This window comes from Neoarius graeffei, chromosome 16, assembly GCF_027579695.1.
Source record: "Neoarius graeffei isolate fNeoGra1 chromosome 16, fNeoGra1.pri, whole genome shotgun sequence".
Taxonomy (NCBI): Eukaryota; Metazoa; Chordata; class Actinopteri; order Siluriformes; family Ariidae; genus Neoarius; species Neoarius graeffei.
Window position 1 is genome coordinate 37,431,324 of NC_083584.1, and position 23,593 is coordinate 37,454,916.

At 40.9% G+C, this 23,593-nt stretch overlaps 1 protein-coding gene across 1 annotated transcript; it reads right to left on the minus strand.

Annotated features, from left to right (window-relative positions):
- Nucleotides 1–17,245: 17,245 nt before the first annotated feature.
- On the minus strand, nucleotides 17,246–23,328 carry zgc:153441 (retinol-DH_like_SDR_c domain-containing protein). Its single transcript, XM_060942080.1, has 7 exons — nucleotides 23,235–23,328; nucleotides 22,694–22,828; nucleotides 21,391–21,582; nucleotides 20,792–20,953; nucleotides 19,422–19,541; nucleotides 17,714–17,918; nucleotides 17,246–17,351 (listed from the first exon to the last, which is right to left on the minus strand). The coding sequence occupies exons 1-7, from the start codon at nucleotides 23,326–23,328 to the stop codon at nucleotides 17,246–17,248; spliced, it is 1,014 nt and encodes a 337-aa protein (XP_060798063.1).
- Between the last annotated feature and the right edge of the window lie 265 nt (nucleotides 23,329–23,593).

Here is a 23,593-nt window from a genome sequence, read left to right on the forward strand (position 1 = left end):
GCTTTAAACTTCTCCAGAACTTTATCCCTGACCTGTCTGGTGAGTTCTTTGGTCTTCATGATGCTGTTTGTTCTTCAGTGTTCTCTAACAAACCACTGAAGCCTTCACAGAACAAGTGTATTTATGCTGAGAGTAAATTATACACAGTAGGACTCTATTAACTAATTAGATGACTTCTGAAGGCAATCGATTGCACTGGATTGTATTTAGAGGTATCAGAGTACAGGGGGCTGAATACTAATGCACAACACATTTTTCAGATTTTTATTTGTTTAAAATTTTGAAGACCATTTATCATTTTTGTTTCACTTCACAATTATGTGCTACTCTGTGTTGGTCTATCACATAAAATCTCAATAAAAAACTTTTAAGTTCGTTGTTGTAAGGTGGAAAAATGTGAAAAAGTTCAAGGGGTATGAATACTTTTTCAAGGCACTGTATCTGTGAGTGGCAAAAGTATGTGAACCTTTGCTTTCAGTATCTGGTGTGACCCCCTTGTGCAGCAATAACTGCAGCTAAATGTTTCCAGTAACTGTTGATCAGTCCTGCACACCGGCTTTGAGGAATTTTAGCCCATTCCTCCGTACAGAACAGCTTCAACTCTGGGATGTTGGAGGGTTTCCTCACATGAACTGCTCGCTTCAGGTCCTTCCACAACATTTTGATTGGATTAAGGTCAGGACTTTGACTTGGCCATTCCAAAACATTAACTTTATTCTTCTTTAACCATTCTTTGGTAGAACGACTTGTGCGCTTAGGGTCGTTGTCTTGCTGCATGACCCACCTTCTCTTGAGATTCAGTTCATGGACAGATGTTCTGACATTTTCCTTTAGAATTCACTGGTATAATTCAGAATTCATTGTTCCATCAATGATGGCAAGCCGTCCTGGCCCAGATGCAGCAAAACAGGCCCAAGCCATGATACTACCACCACCATGTTTCACAGATGGGAAAAGGCTCTTGTGCTGGAAAGCAGTGTTTTCCTTTCTCCAAACATAACACTTCTCATTTAAACAAAAAAGTTCTATTTTGGTCTCATCTGTCCACAAAATATTTTTCCAATAGCCTTCTGATTTGTCCACATGATATTTAGCAAACTGCAGACGAGCAGCAATGTTCATTTTGGAGAGCAGTGGCTTTCTCCTTGCAACCCTGCCATGCACAACATTGTTGTTCAGTGTTCTCTTTATGGTGAACTCATAAACATTAACATTAGCCAATGTGAGAGAGGCCTTCAGTTGCTTAGAAGTTACCCTGGGGTCCTTTGAGACCTTGCCGACTATTACACGCCTTGCTCTTGGAGTGATCTTTGTTGGTCGACCACTCCTGGGGAGGGTAACAGTGGTTTTGAATTTCCTCCGTTTGTACACAATCTGTCTGACTGTGGATTGGTAGAGTCAAAACTCTTTAGAGATGGTTTTCTAACCTTTTCCAGCCTGATGAGCATCAACAATGCTGTTTCTGAGGTCCTCAGAAATCTCCTTTGTTCATACTATGATACACTTCCACAAACGTGTTGTGAAGCTCAGACTTTGATAGATCCCTGTTCTTTAAATAAAACAGGGTGCCCACTCACACCTGATTGTCATCCCATTGATTGAAATCACCTGACTCTCATTTCACCTTCAAATTAACTGTTAATCCTAGAGGTTCACATACTTTTGCCATTCACAGATATGTAATTGTGGATCATTTTCCTCAATAAATAAATGACCGAGTATAATATTTTTGTCTCATTTGTTTAACTGGATTATCTTTATCTACTTTTAGGACTTGTGTGAAAATCTGATGATGTTTTAGGTCATATTTATGCAGAAATATAGAAAATTCTAGAGGGTTCACAAACTTTCAAGCACCACTGTGTGTGTGTGTGTGTGTGTGTATATATATATATATATATTAGTGCTGTCAAGCGATTAAAATATTTAATCGCGATTAATGTCGTGATAGTCATAGTTAACTCGCGATTAATCGCAATTTAATCGCACATTTTTGTCACATAAAAAACCATTGTAATTCTCTTATCAGCATAAAAAAGTGAATGTACCAATGTTTTTTTTTATTGCAAAGCATAACACATCTTGACACAGCCACCGCAAAGTGAAACCTAAGCCGAGCACCGGCGCGGGGCTAGCAAGAGAACCATGAGTGAAATGATATTCTGTTTGAGTTAGTCTACAACTAAAGAGAGATAGGTTACACAGTGACGGTAGGCTTGACATGCTTGATTATAATATAAAGTACACTATTATATTAAGTTGTTCGTTGATAAATATTGCATTGAATCTGATCTTTACTGTTTCAGCTCACTTAACACATTTTGTCCTTTTACACTTTCTGCCTGTTGATGCGTCGCGCTGTCCAATCAGAGGCAGCCAAATTTGCATATTACAGGAAGGATTTCTGGGATAGCATTGAGTTTACAGTTCAGAGGGATCTGGCTTCTTTAGACGCTGTCTTCTTAAAATTGAATAAATATTTAAAAAGAGCCAAATTAGCCAGTCTTTTGAACGGCTCTTTTCAAAGAACGGATCACAAAGATGCGGATCCCATCAAAGAGCCATAAATCCCATCTCTACTAGCGCGCCCTGCCCACGCTGGTTCTGGGGGGGGCAGAGGACTCTGGCTGTGCGGGGCGTGGCATTACAGTCTAGCTGCTATCGGTTTTCTAACCAAAGTCTCTGTTCCAAGTTCCTGGCAATTTCAAAAGCTTATGAAAAACCTACATCATGCCACAGAGCGTTAATCTCGTGATAAAAAAATTATCGCCGTTAAAATTGAGTCAAGTTAACGCGTTAATAACGCGACATTTTTGACAGCACTAATATATATATATATATATATATATATATATATATAAAACTACTTTTGTTTTCTTTTTAATTCTTCTATCTTAACTATCCATCCATCCATTATCTGTAGCCGCTTATCCTGTCCTCCAGGGTCGCAGGTAAGCTGGAGCCTATCCCAGCTGACTATGGGTGAGAGGTGGGGTACACCCTGGACAAGTCGCCAGGTCATCGCAGGGCTAACACATAGACACAGACAACCATTCACACCTACGGTCAATTTAGAGCCACCAATTAGCCTAAGCTGCATGCCTTTGGACTGTGGAGGAAACCCATGCAGACATGGGGAGAACATGCAAACTCCACACAGAAAGGCCCTTGTCAGCCACTGGGCTTGAACCCAGGACCTTCTTGCTGTGAAGCGACAGTGCTAACCACTACACCACCATGCTGCCCTATCTTAACTCTTTATATATATATATATAAATCTACTTTTGTCTTTTTTAAAATTCTTTTTTCTATCTATCTGCCTTGTAGACGCTGACGGATATTACACAGCTTGTTTCCTCTTTTCTTCTCTTTTCCTTTTATCATAAAGTTGTCTCCTTCTGTCATTGTGACGGTCACACACATTACATATCGGCTCTCTCTATCCTTGTCTATCTTCCACAACAGTGTCCCATTGACTTAGCACATGAGCAGTCTTCAGAGCATTTTTACAAGTGTCTTTAAACCTCAGTTTTGGACGGCCGACAGGTCGAGTTCCCTGGGTCAGTTCGCCATACAGAAGTGCTTTTACAGGTCTGTCATCATCTCATCTCATCTCATTATCTCTAGCCGCTTTATGCTTCTACAGGGTCGCAGGCAAGCTGGAGCCTATCCCAGCTGACTACGGGCGAAAGGCAGGGTACACCCTGGACAAGTCACCAGGTCATCACAGGGCTGACACATAGACACAGACAACCATTCACACTCACATTCACACCTACGGTCAATTTAGAGTCACCAGTTAACCTAACCTGCATGTCTTTGGACTGTGGGGGAAACCGGAGCACCCGGAGGAAACCCACGCGGACACGGGGAGAACATGCAAACTCCACACAGAAAGGCCCTCGCCGGCCACGGGGCTCGAACCCGGACCTTCTTGCTGTGAGGCGACAGCGCTAACCACTACACCACCGTGCCGCCCGTCTGTCATCATCTCATCTCCAAACATGGCTGAACCAGCGCAGTCGACTTCTAATCAGTCTCAGTTCAATGTCTTCAACACCTGCACGTACTAAGACTTCCTCATTACTAACAAATTGGTCCCATTTAATATTCATTATCAGGCAAAGGTGACATTGCTGGATGGTACGTAGTCGTTTGACCTCATACTGGTATAGGGTCCATGTTTCACTACCATACAGTAACAGAGGCATCAACCACTGTTTGTAAACTTTGACTTTGGTGGATATGGTGAGGTCGTGTGAGCCAAAAACTCTTTTTTGTAATTTCTTTATTGTAATCGTCCAAAAGCATAGGATGTTGCATGAATACCTGAAGCAAGTTCCACTTTCATCGAACAGTCACTTGTAAGAAAGCTACCAAGATACTTAAAATGAATGACATTTCCTAATTTTGTATTATCAATGAAGAAATCTGCTGTAGTGCCAATGCACATAGTCTCTGTTTTGGTGGTGTTGATATGCAGGCCCATTCTCTTTGCGAGATTGTTGTACGCATTTGATAATAACTGTAGACCAACTGATGTGTCACTGAAGATTGCAATGTCATCAGCGTATTGAGCTTCTCTGATGAATTCTTTAAGAACTCTGGTCTTTGCTTTAAGTCTGCATACATCGAACATATCCCCATCATAATGAAACCTAATCTGTATACTGCATGTATGTTTTAAATCTTTGAAAGCAAGCCAAAGTAAAACTGCTGCATAAATGCCAAACAGTGTTGGTGCTAGTTTGCAGCCTTGCTTGACACCACTATTGTACTGAAAAGACTGAGTAAGCTCTCCATCTACAATGAGTCTGGCATGTACATCGGAGTATAACATCTTGATGATCCTTACAAACTTCGGTGGACAGCCAAGCTTGCTTAAAATGATGAAAAGCAGTTCACGATTCACAAGGTCAAAAGCCTTAATGAAGTCCACAAAATCTATGTACAAATTTGTACATTGCTCTCTTGTCTTTTCCATTAGCTGTCGCAGTGTAAAGATCCCATCAATAGTGCTTCTGCAATTTCGGTAACCAGACTGTGACTGGGGATATATAGATTCTGCCAGCACATGCAACCTTTGCAGGATGACATCTGCAAACACTTTCCCAATAACGCTCAACAGAGAAATGCCTCTGTAATTTCCACATTCACTTCGGTCACCCTTCTTGAACAGTATGATAATGTTTGGATTAATTAGGTCAGGGGGAATGCACTCTGTAGTCCAGATGATGTTGAAAAATTCCAGTAGGAAGTCCCTCAGGCAATTTCCACCAAATACAAGAATTTCAGGAAGGACTCCATCAGGACCTGGGCTCTTTCGTAGTTTGGTATTCCTGAGTGCCTTGTCCAGTTCTTGTTCATCTATTGGATAATCCATTGATTCGATGATTGGGTGCTGTTCTATATCCTCTGCAACACTGACGTCAACAATAGAAGATTGGTTCAACAGACCACTGAAATGCTGGACCCATCTTTGCTTCAAGTCATCAGGTGAAGCAAAAAGTACTCCATCTTTAGATTTTACTGGATGTGAGGTTTTGGATCTTGGGCCATAGATGGCATTTAGGGTTACATAAAACCAGTGGCGGCTGCTGGTTTTTAAAACAGGGGAAGCCCATTTTACGTATTCATCGTAAAACCTGTAGGCCGGATATCAAAGCATAGAAAGGTGTGCCCCATTAGCATAGTGAACTAGACAACCCTACCTAGTGGCAGAAAGTATTTTTGCTTGTACATTTCATGTTATAGTCTGGCTTGCCAGGCTAGTGCCTCATATCCTTAATCAAAAATATCAAACATCCAAAAATCACTGGCTATTCAACGAAGAGCCTTGAACATCATACCCTGATATGCAACACAGAGTCTTTAACACAACACCCAGCTGTGCAACACATCATTGAACATCTTCTGCAACACAGTCTGGAAATTCATAACCAGGTAGGCTATGCAACACACAGAACCTTGAATATCATACCCAGGTATAACCTATAACACAGAGCCCACCATTCTCTTAACATTACTGAACAATATACACACTTCAGATTCATGAACATTATATGATGCACACTATTTATACACAAATTCTGCCCTCCGCTCTTTTTCCAGAAAATGGTCTGTGACCCTGTCATACTAGCTGGTTGTGCTTTCCAGAGACTTCACCAATTTCTGTTAGCAGCTAGCACTGCAGATCCCAATAAGGCTCCAGCTAGCCTACAACCAGATTGAACTACAAATGAAATAAACGAGTGAATTCACGAATGATCAAACTGATAGAATGGATGAAAGTTAACAGAGCACAACGAATAATATTTACATTTATTTACAGAGTAATGTACAGAGACATCAATGAGAAGAAACGTTTATATGAAAAGAAATTCAGACAGCACTTTGGCACACGACTACACTTTCTCAACATCCGCTAGGGACTGATCATACTTCCGTGTTCCTCGCCGACGCCGAAGTACAGAGCCCGCCCTCCTCACTACCTCCAATAATCCTTTATCAGCCCGGCTTCTTGTCCCTCCCACTGTCTCGTTGAGTCCCAGAGAAGCCCGGCTTCCCTGGAAGTGACGATTTTGTCGATTTTAACCAATAACAACTAGCCGAAATTGGCTGTTCAGAGCCGTCTCATAGACTGCAATGGATACCCGGCTGCCAGCGCATAGAGCCCATTGAAATAAGAAAGATTACAGCGTGTTGCCAGATTGGGTTGTTTTAAGTGCATTTTAGCGGGTTTTGAACATATTTTGGCTGGAAAACGTCAGCAGTATCTGGCAACGCTGGTTACAGCCTGGCAGCAAAGGTGATTCTCGTAGCGAACTGCAAGTTCGTCAGGCATCACTCAAATAAGTTACAGGATAGTTATGAACGTAAATACAATCTTGGGCATATATTATGTTATGCAAGTTATTGTTTTAATGAGAATTCAACGTCATAGATGCCGCAGTTTGGGGAGAGAATTTTAGGGGAAGCTCGGCTTCCCTTGTTGTCCCTGAGAAATCGCCCCTGCATAAAACCCCCTCTGATTCTTTACCTGGGCATAATGCTCTGCTTCAAGAGCTCTTTGCTGAAACCAGTTATTTTTGATCTTATATATATATATATATATATATATATATATATATATATATATATATATATATATATATATATATATATATATATGATTAAAAAAAGAAGAATCAAAAACATACAATACAATTTTGAAAAGTGAACATATTTAAGGGGTATGTCTGTGAAGATTCTCACTCATCCAGGTCATAGTAAACTGTGGGTGGTAAAAGAGAGCAACTGGACTTGCTTGAAGATTCTTGAAGACGTTTCACCTCTCATCCGCAAGGCTTCTTCAGTTCTATCTGACTAATAGGGAGTATCAGGTATTTATCCTCTCATGGATGAAAAGCAATCCTAAGGTGTCGTTGAGCCATCCTGTTGGTGTGGGTCACTGGGGGCTGGGTGTGAATGGCCTCGAGAGTCGTTAGGGTGATCAATGGATTGCTGGTTCTCTCTGTCCTCCTGTGAGTCACTGAAAACAGCTGGGTTTTGGTGTGCATTCAGTTGTCTGGGAAGTGTGCCAAGGACTGCATTGTAGGTGGCTGATAAATGATGTCTTAGGCCAAGTTTACATTAGACCGTATCTGTCTCGTTTTCTTCGCGGATGCACTGTCCGTTTACATTAAAACGCCTGGAAACGCCGGGAAACGGGAATCCGCCAGGGTCCACATATTCAATCCAGATCGTGTCTGGTCCGGTGCTGTGTAAACATTGAGAATACGTGGATACGCTGTGCTGAGCTCTAGCTGGCGTCGTCATTGGACAACATCACTGTGACATCCACCTTCCTGATTCGCTGGCGTTGATCATGTGACGCGACTGCTGAAAAACGGCGCGGACTTCCGCCTTGTATCACCTTTCATTAAAGAGTATAAAAGTATGAAAATACTGCAAATACTGATGCAAATACTCCCCATTGTGTAGTTATGATTGTCTTTAGGCTTGCCATCCTTCCACTTGCAAGTGGTAAGTGACGCGCATGCCCGATATGCACTGGGATCACACACACAGTGGCTCAGTCCCGAATCACTGCTCGTGCGCTTCACTCGCGCGCTCTGTGAGCTGCGCAGGGCCGGAGTGTGCACCCTCCAGAGGGCACTCGCTGTTCAGGGCGGAGTGATTTGGAGCGCAGGATGCCTGCGGAGCCGAGTGTATCCGTGTATTGGCATTGCTGTGTGCACACGAATCATGTATTGGCGTTGCTGTGTGCACGCTAATCATTTTAAAAACGTTAATTTGATGATCCGCTGATACGGTCTAATGTAAACCCCACCTTAGACCCCCACCTCTGTGCAGTGATGGCCGTTCCAGGTTGACAAAAATGGCTTCTTTAACTCCTCGCTCATACCAATGATCCTCTCTGGCTAATATGTGTACATTGCAATCCTGAAATGAGTGTTCTTTGTTGTTAAGATGAAGATAGACAGCAGAGAAAGATGTTTTATCCAAGGGACTTAACTTTGCAGTTTCACCACAGCGGATACCAGTGGTAGACCTCATCACAGCCACAGAGTCAGCCATCAGAAACAACAATCTGACCAACACAGAGGCAGAACAACTTAGACTGAAGATATCAGCTGCTCTGTCCAGTGCGAAAGCACCCTCCTCCAACCTCACCAGCCAAGAAAGGAGGGCTCTTACATTGCTTCAAAGAGACCGGAACATCACCATCCTTCCTGCTGACAAAGGGAGATGCTCAGTGGTGCTAAACACAGCGGACTACCACTCCAGGATGACCAGTCTCCTCAGCGACACAACCACCTATGAAACCTTGAGGCGGTACCCCACCAGTTGTTACAAAAAGAAAGTTGTTAGCTGCCTGCAACAACTAGAAAAGGACCAAGCCATCAACCAATCTCTGTACTACAGATTGTTCCCTGGGGTAGCCGTTCCTCTCATATACGGACTCCCCAAGATTCACAAGGAAGGAGCTCCATTCAGACCTATCATCAGCAGTATAAACTCTGTCACCTATAACATTGCCAAACACCTAGCTACCGGAATGTTGTGTTTGTAGAAGATCCTCCTGAGTTTCTCAGATAGACCAGAAATGTAGGGAATGACAATGTTCTTGCGTTTGTTCCTGTTATCCTCCTTGTCTGTTATGTTCCTTTTTCTGATCTTGAAGAAAGACCAGTTGGGATACCTGCAGTTCTGAAGTGCTTTCTTGATGTGATTCTGCTCCTTCTCTTTTCCCTCTACTATTGTAGGAATGTTCTGAGCCCTGTGTTGCAAGGTCCTAATGACCCCCAATTTGTGTTCCAGTGGGTGGCGAGAGTCAAAGAGTCTGGTCTGTGTGTATGGGTTTCCGGTAGACCTCGATGCTAAGGCTTCTGTCTTGTCTAATGTGTACATCACAATCCAAGAAGGCTAGATTATTCCCACTGATGCCCTCCCGAGTGAAATTAATGTTGATATCCACTGCATTGATGTGCTTAGAGAAGGCTTCCACCTCATGGGTTTTGATTTTAACCCAGGTGTCATCCACATATCTGAACCAGTGGCTGAAGAAGAACTGAAGAAGCCTTTCGGATGAGAGGTGAAACGTCTTCAAGAATCTTCAAGCAAGTCCAGCAACTCTTTTACCAACAGTTTATTTAAGGGGTATGTGCATGGGTTGTTTTGAAGTCCAAGCTGTACAGTATGTCCTGGAATGTGCAAAAATAAGTCACATGATGAAGAAAAGTCATTACATGAATGGGTGAGAAGCAGTGTTGTCGTCGGGTCACTAAACCTCGAGTCCGAGTCCAGTCTCGAGTCCCCAGTGTTCAAGTCCGAGTCAGGTCCAAGTCATTAAAGAAAATTTCAAGTCAAGTCCACTATTGATCCAAGTCGAATCTGAGAACAAGACTCCAACCATACCATCTGACAGTGACTGTTGCTGCCTTTATGTGAAACCATCTCTGCTACTGTGTTGGACTAATGTAATGCTTGACTGACCCATTTTAGTTAATAGGCTACAGATAAAATGCTTGTTCATAGGTCAGCAAGCCCCACTACCAACAGGGCAAATAACATGAGAGAGGATTAACACGAGCTAGTTCATCAGTCAGCAAGCAAGCCCCGCTATCAACAGAGCAATGAACATAGTGTGTCACTTACTTCTCTGGATGTAGTCTTGCCAAATGATGATTGAAGTTCAAGGTTGTCCCTGCCGTCTCCTCAATAGTTCTTCTACATATGGAACACAAAGTGCATTTTTTTCCACTGCACAAGAAGTCTGTATAAGTAAAGCAGACAATCCTAGGGGCTCCTCTCCAGGCATTTTAGTGCCATTACTGTTAGTTTGTTCCTGAACATGATGTATGAGCAGGTGAATGTGCATTCTCTTGCAGGAAATTAGTATAAAAATTAATGTAGATATAAATATCTTATGCTAAATTATTATGGTATGTTACAAAAAATAAAGAAAAACTCAGAGTCCTTGTCTCCAATTAATGAGTCCGAATGCAGTTAATGTATAAGTCCGAGTCATCAGTGCTCAGGTCCAAGTCAAGCCATGAGTCCTTAAAATTAGGGTATGAGTTGGATTTGAGTCCGAGTCCTGGACTTGAGTACTACAAGCCTGGTGAGAAGAAGCAAATATGTGCAATGGGTTAAATAAATAACCAAGCTGTACAGTGTGTGCCACGATGTGCAATAAAAGTTCACAGAATGAAGATGTATGACATGACCATGAGATGTGCAAAATTGCAGTTCAGAGACGAAGTGCATTAATGTCACAGATTGAAAGTGTGAGGTTAGAGTCAGTAGGGGTCTCTGACCTTATTGATGAGGCCAGCTGCAGTGGGGCAAAAGCTGGCCTTATGGCATGAGGTTTTGGTTCTAATGGACCACAACCTCCTACCAGAGGGGAGTGATTCAAAAAGTTTGTGTCCGGGGTGAGAGGGGTTGGCTACAATTCCTTCTGCTCTCCTCAGGGTGCTGGACTCATTAACATGGGGCAGCCATGACCTGAAGGTTGGGCTGAAGTGTCTTTGAGCAAGGCAACTCACCCCCATCTGCTCCCTAGGTGCTGTAGCATAGCTGCCCACTGCTCTGGGTACGTGTGTGTGCTCATTGCTCATTTGTGTGTTCACTGCTTCAGATGGGTTAAATGCAGAGGAGACATTTCACTGTGCTTAAGTCTGTGCTTGAATGTATGTGTGATAAATAAACAGTGATGGGAATAACGGCGTTAGAAATAAACAGCGTTACTAACGGCATTACTTTTTTTAGTAATGAGTAATCTAACTAATTACTTTTTACATCGTTATAACGCCATTCCCATTACTTACAATAAAATGCTATGTGTTACTTTATTAAAGCTGTTTTCATCTGGCACGCTGCTCGTTCAGCCTTTCTTTACTCTGCTTTAGTGTGGGGCGGGGAGACGCGAGACAACGGCACAGTAAGCCAATCAGAGTAGATTTGGACAACATACGTAGGTAGGCCACGCCTACTGCACTACTGTGCACTCTTTCAATCAGAAGACACAGCGATGGCGAGCGGTCAGCCCAAGACTGCGCTTTCAAACTGGAAATACAGCCATTGATTTTCATTACTTGAAATAAAAGGCAAAAATGTGTATGTGCAATGCACATTATGTCGAGGAACAAAGCGTTTGTCCTCGTCAGTGGCCAGTAATTAGTAACAATTTTAATAACTACAAAAATATATTAAATTTGATAGAGGTCTTCTCACATTGTCCCACAAAAATATTAATATAGTGTAGATAATGTTACTGATTGGTTCTGTTAAGTGTCCATTTCAGTCATTAAACACATTTAACATTCACTTTTATTATGATTACACTAATTGAATTTGATTTTTTTTTGGGGGGGGGGGTAACAAAATGTAACGGAATAATTACTTTCCCTGGTAATTAGTTACTTTAATGACAAAGTAACTCCGTTACTAACTCAGTTACTTTTTGGGAAAAGTAACTAGTAACTATAACTAATTACTTTTTGAAAGTAACGTGCCCAACACTGTAAATAAAGGCTTCTTGTCTTGTCTTGTCTTGTTGCAGCCAATCATCCTCTCAGCAGAGCAAATGATGTGCTGCAGTCTGCCCTTGTCTCTGGCAGTGGCAGCAGCATACCAGATGGTGATGGAGAAGGTGAGGATGGACTCAATGATGGGGGTGTAAAAATGCATCATCGTTGTCTTTGGCAGATTGAACTTCTTTGACTGCGGCAGGAAGTACATCCTCTGCTGTGCTTTCTTGGTGAGAGAGCAGGTATTCATCTCCCACTTAAGGTCCTGAGTGATTATAGTGCCCAGGAAGCAGAAATACTCCACAAAGGTTAGTGGGGAGTCAAACAGGCTGATGGGGGAGGGTGTGGTAGAGCTCCTCCAGAAGTCTACAATCATCTCCACTGTCTTTAGAGCATTAAGTTCCAAGTTGTTCTGCCTGCACCAGGACACCAGATGGTCAATCTCCCACCTGTAGGCAGACTCATCCTCATCAGAGATGAGTCCAATGAGGGTAGTGTCATCTGCAAACTTTAGGATCTTGACAGACTGATGACTGGAGGTGCAGCTGTTGGTGTACAGGGAGAAGAGTAGAGGAGAAAGGATGCAGCCTTGGGGGGATCTGGTGCTGATGGTTCAGGAGTCAGAGATGCATTTCCCCAACTTCACGTTCTGCTTCCTGTCAGTCAGTGATCCACCTGCAGGTGGAGTCAGGTATGCTCAGCTGGGAGAGCTCATCCTGCAGAAGAGCCAGGATGATGGTGTTGAAGGCAGAACTGAAATCCACAAACAGGATCCTAGTATAGGTTCCTGGGGAGTCCAGGTGCTGGAGGATGAAATTAAGAGTCATGTTGACAGCATCATCTGCAGATTTGTTGGGTCTGTAGGTGAATTGCATGGGGTCCAGGAGTGGGTCAGTGATGGCTTTAAGGTGGTAAAGCACAAAGCACTCAAAGGATTTCATAACCATAGAAGTCAGGGCAATGGGTCTGTAGTCCCATGTCCCATTCCTGTGATCCTTGGCTTTTTGGGGACAGAGATAATGGTGGAGGCCTTGAAGCAGGCTGGCACATGGCATGTCTCCAGTGAGGTGCTGAAGATGTCTGTGAACACCGGAGACAGCTGATCAGCACAGTGCTTCAAGGTAAATGGTGAGACAGAGTCAGGACCTGCTGCTTTGCGGGGGTTCAGCTTCTTAAAGAGCTTGTTGATGTCGCTCTCCAGAATGGAGAGACTTGAGGATGTGGTAGGAGGTGGATGGGTCTCCAGGGTGAGAGGTTGTAGAGAGGCCCCAGTAGCAGTAGAGGTGGGGGTGGTAGGCAGCAGCTGGAGTATGGAGTCACAGGGTATGATATCAGGACAGTCCCATTGTCTTTCAAAGTGACAGTAGAACTCATTCAGTTGGTTGGCCAGGCGCAAGTCGTTAAGAGTGGGGGGCTATAGGTTTGTAGTTAGTGATCTGTCTGAGCCCTTTCCAGACAGACGCAGAGTCACTGGCTGAGAACTGGTGTTGGAGTTTCTCAGAGTACAGTCATTTAGCTTCTCTCACCACCTTGCTAAACTTGTTTCCTACACTCTTTAAACCAGTTCCTGTCCCCACTTCTGAACGCTTCTTCCTTTTGCAATCTTAGCTGTCTGAGCTTATCTGTGAACCAGGGTTTGTCATTATTGTAACTCACCCTGGTTTGTGATGGAACACAGCAGTCCTCACAGAAGCTGATGTAGAACGTTACAGCCTTTGTGTACTCATCCAGACTGTTGGTAGCAGTCCTGAACATATCCCAGTTTGTACAGTCCAAGCATGCCTGAAGGTTCTCTGCAGCTTCATTGCTCCACATCTTTGATGTCCTTACTACAGGTTTCCTGTTTTAATTTCTGTCTGTATGCAGGAATCAGGTGAACCATGACATGGTCAGAGTGGCCCAGTGCAGTGTGGGGGACAGCATGATAGGTATTGTTAACTGTAGTGTAACAGTGATCCAAAATATTCTCTTCTCTGGTCGGGCATTTAATAAACTGTTTGTATTTGGGTAGTTCATGGCTGAAGTTACCTTTGTTAAAGTCTCTGAGAACAATAACTAGGGAGTCCGAGTTAGTCTGCTCTACACCCAGTATCTGGTCGGCTAGCATGCGCTGTGCGTCCTGCACTTTGGCCTGTGGTGGAATGTAAACACTGACCAGAATGAATGAAGCAAACTCATGGGTGGAGTAGAAGGGTTTACAACTAATGAAAAATTATTCCAGATCAGTATAGCAGTGCTGCAGGATCACTGCACCAGCCGTTGTTTACATAAAAACAGATTCAGCTGCCCTTTGTTTTGCCGGAGAGATCTGTGCTATGGTCCTCTCTAAAAAGTTGGAAGCTGGCCAGGTGCAGCACAGAGTCTGGTACGAGTCTGAATAGCCACATATCTCCATGAAGCATAAAACAAAAGATGTAAGAAAGTCCCTGTTTCTCCCTGTCAGTAGCTGGAGTTTGTCCAGTTTATTGCACAGTGAGCACACATCGGAGAGAAATATCGCAGGGAGCAGAGTGCGAAGTCCGCACTGGCGGAGGTGCACCAGCGCACCAGTGCATTTTCCTCTCCTCCGGCATCTCACTGAGTGAGCAAAGGTGAGAGCACCTGTGACCAGAATGTCCAATAATTCCATGGATGACACCAAAAAAGTTGGTAACAAGTCTGCTGGAGTTATATTAAATTGGATAAAAAGTTATTTGAGCAACAGGACACAATTTGTGAAGTTGGGTGACTCTGTCTCAACTCGTTTGAATATTGATTGTGGTGTCCCTCAGGGGTCAGTATTGGGTCCTAAACTGTTTATTCTTTATATAAATGATATGTGCAACATATCAAAGATATTTAAGATGGTATTATTTGCAGATGACACAAATATGTTTTGTTCTGGAGCAAATTTACATGAGTTACAAAACATAATCTCTTCAGAATTGTGCAGGTTAAAAAGTTGGTTTGATCAAAATAAATTATCATTAAATCTGTCTAAAACAAAAATCATGTTATTTAATAATTATAAAATAAATAGGGCAATAAATGTACAGGTAGATGGTGTTGATATTGAAAGAGTTTCTAATAATAAATTTCTTGGGGTAATAATAGATGATAGAATTAATTGGAAATCACATATAAAATACATACTAATGAAACCATCAAGAAGCATATCTGTGTTGAGTAAAGCTAAGCATGTCCTGGACTATAATTCACTCCGCATTCTTTACTGTGCTCTGGTTTTACCGTACTTAAATTACTGCTCAGTGGTGTGGGGAAATACGTATAAATGTTCACTTCATGCAATAACTATACTTCAAAAAAGAGCTATAAGAATAATTCATAGTGCTGCCGAGATCATACTAATTCACTATTCTTAAATTCAAAATGTTTAAAATTCAGGGATATTATAGAATATAAAACTGCCTTAGTAATGTACAAAGTAAGGAATTATAAAGTACCAAGGAATATCCAAATAATGTTCTCGGATAGAGAGGGGGGGCTATAATTTTAGGGGGAAATTGAAATTTAAAATTCGCAGTGCATGGACAACGTTAAAAATGTTCAGTATCTCTATTTGTGGAGTAAAGCTATGGAACAGTTTGAATGGGGAGCTCATGAAATGTACAACTATAAACCAGTTCAAAAAAAGGTATAAGGAACAGATCTTTATGAGGTATAGGGAGGAGGAATTACAATAACATGCTATTGATAATATAAGTGTATATATGTGGGTATGGGTACATTCGGATATATTATATAAAAAGTGAGTATTTGTGAATATATATATATATATATATATATATATATATATATATATATATATATATATATATATAGAGAGAGAGAGAGAGAGAGAGAGAGAGAGAGAGAGAGTCCATAATTGTATATAATCTATAACTATATAGTCCATAATTGTATATAATATATAAGCATAATATGCATAATTATGATATGGGTGTCTGTGTACGTATGGATGTGTATAGTTATAGGTATGTGTATATGTATGTACTGTATGTATTGTATGTGTGTATATATGCATAGCATAAGTATTTGTATATATATATGATTTGATTTGGGCGATATTATACCATGTTGGTATGTCTTGGTATGTTGGTATGTTTTTTTTTGCTGTTGTTGATTTTGCTTTCTTTTGTATATATAGTTTATTATGGTGGAAAGTGATGTTTGATTAACGGTGGTATAGAGGGTTAGGATTTGATAAGTTATTTACTTCTTCCTAATCCTTTCCGAACATTATTATGTTATTGCCTTGTGGCTACGCTATTCTATTTATGACGATGTTTTGATGATTGCATTTTTTATTTATTTTTTTGTTTGTTTGTTTTTATATCTTCTTTACTGTTCGGAATCAATCAATCAATCAATCAATCAATCAATCAATCAATCAATCAATCAATCAATCAAAGTTGTTCCCCTGATGTTCAAGAGCTCTTCTCTGGTGAAAGAGATTTGAGTATTGCAGCAGAGTTTACAAACAAAACAAGACAAAACAATGTGCACCAACACACTGAGGCAGTCAACCACTGCACCATTTTCAAATCACACTTTCAAACAGCCGGGTTCTCAGGTTTCCTCTCACAGGCCAAAGACATGCAGATTAGATCAACTAAATTGTCCACAGGTGTGAATGTGAGTGTGAATGGCTGTCTGTCTCTCTGTGTTAGCCCAATGATAGACTGGGGACCTGTCCAGGGTGTGGTTTATCCTCGCCTCTGGCCCCTTTCAGCTGGGATTGTATCCAGCTCACCCGGGACCCACAATGGATAAGTCGAAGATGAATGAATTATTTAATAGTTAATACACATATGGTGACATTTTTCATATTTTAACCACTCAGACTACAGGTATAATTGTATACAGTTATTTATTAGAAAGTACATTATTTGTTAACAAGTAGAATTCATTCAGAAACAAGAGAGAAAATAATAGGAAAGGTATGTAGTGAGTCTGGACCCAATGACCTGTCCAGACGCACTACAGTGTCCAGTGTCCTGGGAATTTAATTCAACAAAATAAATGTCAAGTTTTGTGAATTTTTATGAATTCTATTGTGCAGTAAATATTACACTATTTAAACGCATAGGAACAGAGAAGTTTGATCTTCAATACAAAGCAAACTGATGTTAAGGACAAAACAAAAATACACTGCAGGCATATGATGGTGATGGTTGTTTCACTGTTTCTTTGGATCCTGGCTGATGTCAGTCCTCTTCTTTGTAGCCTACCAGTTCAGAACTCACATCCCAAAGTCTGATTGCAGTGAGGTCATCTTTAGCCTCTAGTGCTGGATCCTTCAGCTGACAATCACTGGCATAAACAATAATTGTATCATAACTGTGCCAAACTGCCTTTTTGACATTTTATTTTAGTCTCATGTTTACACACATGCTCTTATATATTTTTTTATTAACTATTAATTATTATAGAACATTTGGCTTTTGTAATATGCAGATATCAAACTGTAATATAGTAAAACGATGCAAAGAGAGACCTAAACAAAATTTCTTGATGCATGTACAATGACATGATATGATATAAATGTAATATAAAATGAGAATCATAAGCTCTATCAATAAATGGCATTGGAATGAGATCATAATCCAACTCATTCATATACGACACTTTATATACATTTTAAAATCACATTATCATACACTGGGGAAATTCACCTAAAGTAGCAACCACTGTAGTTTTCCAGTCCCTCAGTAACAGCACAGTAGATAGAGGTCTGAGCTCCCTGCTTCGGGGTCTTCATCAGGAGGAGGGCAGGAATGAATAAAAGGGTGCTGAGCACAGGATGGCGTGTCTGTACATACCGCCCCAATTCAGTGTGGATCACTCCAGGGTGCAGCGCATACACTGTTACTCCAGAACCTGATTAGGAAATAAACAAGAAAAGCAAATAATATACAAATATAGAATTAATGAGTCAATGTCTGAATACTTAGCTGATATATAGACATATTTAAAATCTACTATACAACCCCAATTCCAAAAAAGTTGGGACACTGTGTAAACTGTAAATAAAAACAAAATGCAATAATTTTGCAAATCATGGAAACCCTATATTTCATATTTCATTGAAATTTTTCAAAAAACAATAAAAACAATAAAATTTCTGCTTCAACATTTGATATGTTGTCTTTGTACTATTTTCAATGAAATATAGGGTTTCCCTGATTTGCAAATCTTCACATTCTGTTTTTATTTATGTTTTGCACAGCAGAGATGTCCATAAGCACTGGCGACTGGCGGTTTTCTCTGCTTACGCAGATGGTCTGCACCGGTGACTCGATCCCAAGAAAAAAAAAAATTGCCTTTTAATGTTCAAGCGATTTATATAATCTCCGCTGCCCATAATTTGTTGAAAATCCAATTATTTCACCACGAAATTGTCTTTGATTTGGGTCTAGCATGACCCGAAGCAGCGCCATATTTGTTGATCAATTCTCGCGCTCTGATTGACTGAGTCGGACCACGTGACCACACGTAACAGACAACGGTAAAGATGCACTTGGTGGTTGTTGCACACGATTTCACTCAGTTTTCACAAAATGCCACCAAAGAAGAAACTAAAACATTCTGTGGGCCAAATAAATATAAAGTCTATGTTTTCTACAGGTTTGTACATATAAATCATAATAAATATTTTCATATCTAAGAATTGTTATTTTCATATCCAGAAGCTACCCGGGAGTGCCTAAGTTCCCATAGAGATGTATGGTCCCTTAGCTAAGGTTTCATACTTATAAAGTGCAAGGGCAAATAACTAATTGCGTGCAAATATTTATGCTGAAATTAAAACTATACAATACATAATACGCCCTGTGATGACCTGGCAACTTGTCCAGGGTGTACCCCGCCTTTCGCCCGTAGTCAGCTGGGATAGGCTCCAGCTTGCCTGCGACCCTGTAGAACAGGATAAAGCGGCTAGAGATAATGAGATGAGATGAGAATACACAATACCACACCAGAAGCACATCAAGTACATTACACATGCACCAAATAAGTGCACCATATAGTTATGTTACAGAGCCAGGCAATGTATTACAGAGGGTAACTGAGAAAGCCAAGCACACACACATCCGGAGGGAAATTTCATACATATTTTGCAAGTATTTTACAGGGAAGTGGTTAGTAATTTATTAGCTGAGAATACACCAGAAGCCATGTAAATTTCAAAATTTTCTGGGGGAGCATGCCCCCAGACCCCCTTAGCATTGGCATGCCATGGCAGCTTTGCCGCTGCAAATTCCAGAACCACTTACTACTTTTTTTTAGCCAGCTACTTCAGATTTTCTGGAGAACCTTGACACAGTGTCTCAACTTTTTTTGGAATTGGGGTTGTAGAGTATGCAGTTGTCAGAGTGTTTGAACCTTTGGTCCGACGTGCTAGCTCTCTGGTGAAGAGCACGTTTGCAAGTTTGCTCTGCCTGTAGCTAACCAAGGAGTCATATGATGTTTTGGCGAAGTTGAGATCATTGAAGTGGATCTTTCCTGGAGGATAAATAACTGAAGTAAATTATTTAAACTTACAGCATTTTTATAGAAGGTTGATATGTTTTGATAACAGGCAAAATAAACTTCCACAAACTACATAGGTGAATTGTAAGTAATATAATTTCTTAGGAAAGTAAATGCAGAGTCGGTGCAATAGAGATCTTGCATGTGACGTCACAGCCGATCCAGATTGTAACAGACACCATCTTGTCAGTCAAACGCCATATTTCCGCCTTCTACTTCTACTTCTGGTTCTACTTCTGCTTCTACTTCTACCTTTTCTTCTGGAAAACCCTACTATATACAATTCTACTACAACGGCTGCGGCTACAAGCTCTCCCTACCTGTGCACGTTTTTTATGTTTTTTGTGTGTATTTTTGCGTGTTGTTCGTCTGTACCGGACTTCAATATCCACTACAACCGTATGGACTTACTGGACATTGGTTTCCAGCAGAAAATGATGGTTTGTAGCGATTTCCATCGCATGCACAACATTCCGGACGAGATAGCGAGACCAGCGGGGTCTCCGTGGATTGTTATCGGGTCTGGCAGGCGAAGAAGGCGGCGTCGGGAGCGGAAGCAAAAGCGAGGCTGCAGGCAGAGCCGGCCTGTTGACTAAGCTCAGAAAACAGCCACTCAAATCTCCACTGCCAAGCCTCTACCTCTCCAACGCCAGATCCATGGTAAACAAGACGGACAATTTGGAATTACAGCTGGAATTACCTTATTCTATTCTATTCTATAATCGGCTGGTCAGTGCTATACTAGATACTACTGATATATCTAGTATCAGTACTAGTAATACTTAAGTGACTTACCCGTCCAATGAGGATTGTTATTTTCTTGTTTACAAGATGCCACATCTGAGGGCGGCTGACAAATCCTGAATTTCTGTAAAGATAACTGTCCAGAGATTTATAAGCATGCAGTGCTTCACCACTGAACAGCGAGGGAAAGTTAATGAGGTAATTATACACGTCTGGGTATTCCACCTCTGGCAGTTCAATATCCACTGACACGGTCGTGAAAACTACGTCCGGTAAGCGATAAGGGTCACTAATCTGTAGGTCGTTTATTTTAGACATATATCTAATTATCTGTTCATTAGAAAAATGAGCCGTGTAGTCCGTCGGTTGAAATTGATCCATAGGAGTGCAGCAGTATTCAGCGGTGCTTTTTACCGACAAGATGGTGGCTGTTTACATTCCGGTCACGTAACTGCAAGATCTCTATAGATAGGACCTACCCCCTTTATGAGCAATGCTGGACACATTGACTACGCGGCTAGGGGCAGATGTCTTCAGCATGTCCAGGAGCAAAACAGTCAACAGGAAATGGCCCAAATGGTTGACAGCAAACTGAGTTTCATACCCATCCACTGTTAGACTGTGGGGACACATCATCACTCCTAATAGAGAACAATAATAGTATCTGTGTGTGCATGTGTGGTTACCTAATGTAATACATCACCAGTTCATTATTCCTTCATATATTTGTATTCAATTAATCTTCGATTAATAATAATGAAAAATTATCCATTCTTATATAAGGGTTCTTTTAAAACCCTAAAAGGTTAACTGTCTGTAAAATTGAATTAATATACTGACATTCACCTTATTATTCAACCATAAATTATTTAATAGCTACAGTGAAATTAATAAGAAAGGTATGACTTTACAAGAGGGAGGAATACAAGTGTGGAACTGCCAGTGTTTGAGTTTAAGGGGTTAATAAATTCCCATCTGAAACATTTGCTCTTGTATATTGCACACACTTTAAAATTTCCTTTTTATTAATCATGATTATATAAACCTATTTCACTATATAATACTTGAATGGTTTTACCAGCATTGTTGATGAGTATGTCCAATCGGTCTTCTGTGGCGATGTATTCCTGTGCAAATTTTCGTACCGAGAAGAAGGAGGCCAAGTCCAAATGCCGTACCACCATGTTACCATTTCCTGTGGAGCAACGTATTTCTTCTGCAGCTTTCTCTGCTCTTGAAAGGTCTCGACAAGCCAGCACGACACGTGCTCCTAAAAGGCATCAGAGACCTGACTGACCATTTCTCTCTCATATATACTGTAGTTCCTAACTGCCTTGATGGAAAAATAATGATTGTGTGGTTGTAGTGGTGGTTACTAGATAAAGTGCCCTCCACAATTATTGGCACCCCTTGTAAAGATTAGCAAATAGGGTTAGAAAAAAATCTACCTTTTGGTGAAGTCGCTTCATCTCACACTGAAAAAATGAGAAAAATCCAACCTTTAATTGAAATACATTTATTCAGAGAAAAACAAATTCCTCATCAAGAAATAATTATTTGGAACAAAAACACGTGCCACTATTATTGGTAGACCTACATTTAATATGTGGTGCAACCTCTCTTTGCCAGTAAAACAGCACTGAGTCTTCTCCTATAACATTTTTTAAGGTTGGAGAAAATAGAGCAGGGCATCTGAGACCATTCATCTTTACACAATCTCTTCATATCATCCAGGGTCCAAGGCCCTCTCTTGTGCACTCTCCTCTTCAGCTCACCCCATGGGTTTTCAATGGGGTTCAGGTCAGGGGACGGAGATGGCCATGGTAGAAGCTTGATTCTGTGCTAAATAACCATTTTTGTGTTGATTTGAACATATGCTTCAGATCATTGTCCTGCTGGAAGATCCATTGATGACTCAGTTTTAGTTTCTGGGTAGAGGCAGCCAGATTTTTTTTTTACATGTCCTGGTATTTCATGGAGTCCATGATGCCATGTATCTTAACAAGGTTTCCAAAACCTTAAGAGCAAAAACAGCCCTAAAATATCACAGGACTTCCACTTTCAGCTTTAAAGTTCCTACACACTAAAATCAACTCAAAAATTTACAATTTAAATAGGAAACATGCTTCCGTTACATTGTGTTTAGTATCATTTCCAGGGGTGCCAATAATAGTGGCACATGTGTTTTTGTTGAAAATAATTTCTTATTGATGAGGGATTTTTTTCTCTCAATAAATTTATTTCAATTAAAGGTTTGATTTTTCTCATTTTTTCAGTGTGAGATGAAGCAACTTCACCAAAAGGTGGATTTTTTTTTCTAACCCTTTTGACTAATCTTTACAAGGGGGGCAGTAATCATGGAAGGCACTGTATGTTTTTACCTCTCTTAGCCATATCCCGTGCTGTCTCTTTTCCAATGCCAGAGTTGGCACCAGTGATAACAACAGTTCTGCCATCTAATCGTGCACCACTGTAACAAACTCCACCTGCAATCCACTTTCTCATCAAAGTCAAACCTGTATTTCATATAACATAATTCGTTTAGACTTGAGTGAAAGTTCCATAGCATTTTTCCTTGTGTCCAAAGGGGTTATAATACATCTTGGACACAGTGCCATTACTTATACAGAGTAGAATGGTTAACTGAATTACAGTAGAAGTTCAGTGAGTAATTCCTTGCACACTGATTCACAAGGTCCATATGGAGCTATGTCTCTGAAGCTGCCTCACCAGATTAGTTCTAATAATCTCCTGAAAATGGAAGATTTACATTGAGAATTTAATAAAGCCTCAGCAGTACTTTAATAGTTTAATAGAACCTAAATTGTTATGGTAATACTTTGTGTATTGATTCCTGTGTGCAGTACCTTCAACACAACAAGAAACCATAGCATAAGGTGACATAATAAATATATAACTTACTAATAACTGTAGCTGCAGCTATTACCCCATATTTAGCCAGATGATTCAACTTCATTTCCTCCCAAAGGTGAGAAACAGAGATATATAGATTCATGTCATAAGCAAAGAGGAGATTTCAGTGTTGCCATAAAGCAGAGTTAACTTCACAACTCTTGCTTGCTCGTGACATGTGCCTTGCAAGTTGTATTATTACAACCTTGCACAGGGTATAAATACAGCTAAGCACCTCCCACATGGGCAAGGTTAAGGTTTAATAAGCAGCTTAGACTAGATCATGCTAGGCTGCATGGCTCATGGTCATGCAAAAAAAAAACAGTCGTGAACACCAAAACTACTGTGGAAAATGATGCATAATATAT

What these genes read in the sequence shown, in the direction of transcription:
- zgc:153441 (XM_060942080.1), bottom strand. Translation starts at nt 23,328, where the DNA reads ATGAATCTATATATCTCTGTTTCTCACCTTTGGGAGGAAATGAAGTTG. An exon ending in ACGGGATATGGCTAAGAGAG is followed by an intron (nt 21,583 to 22,693) that starts GTAAAAACATAC and finishes GATGCCTTTTAG; the next exon opens with GAGCACGTGTCGTGCTGGCT. An exon ending in CATACTCATCAACAATGCTG is followed by an intron (nt 20,954 to 21,390) that starts GTAAAACCATTC and finishes GTTCTCTATTAG; the next exon opens with GAGTGATGATGTGTCCCCAC.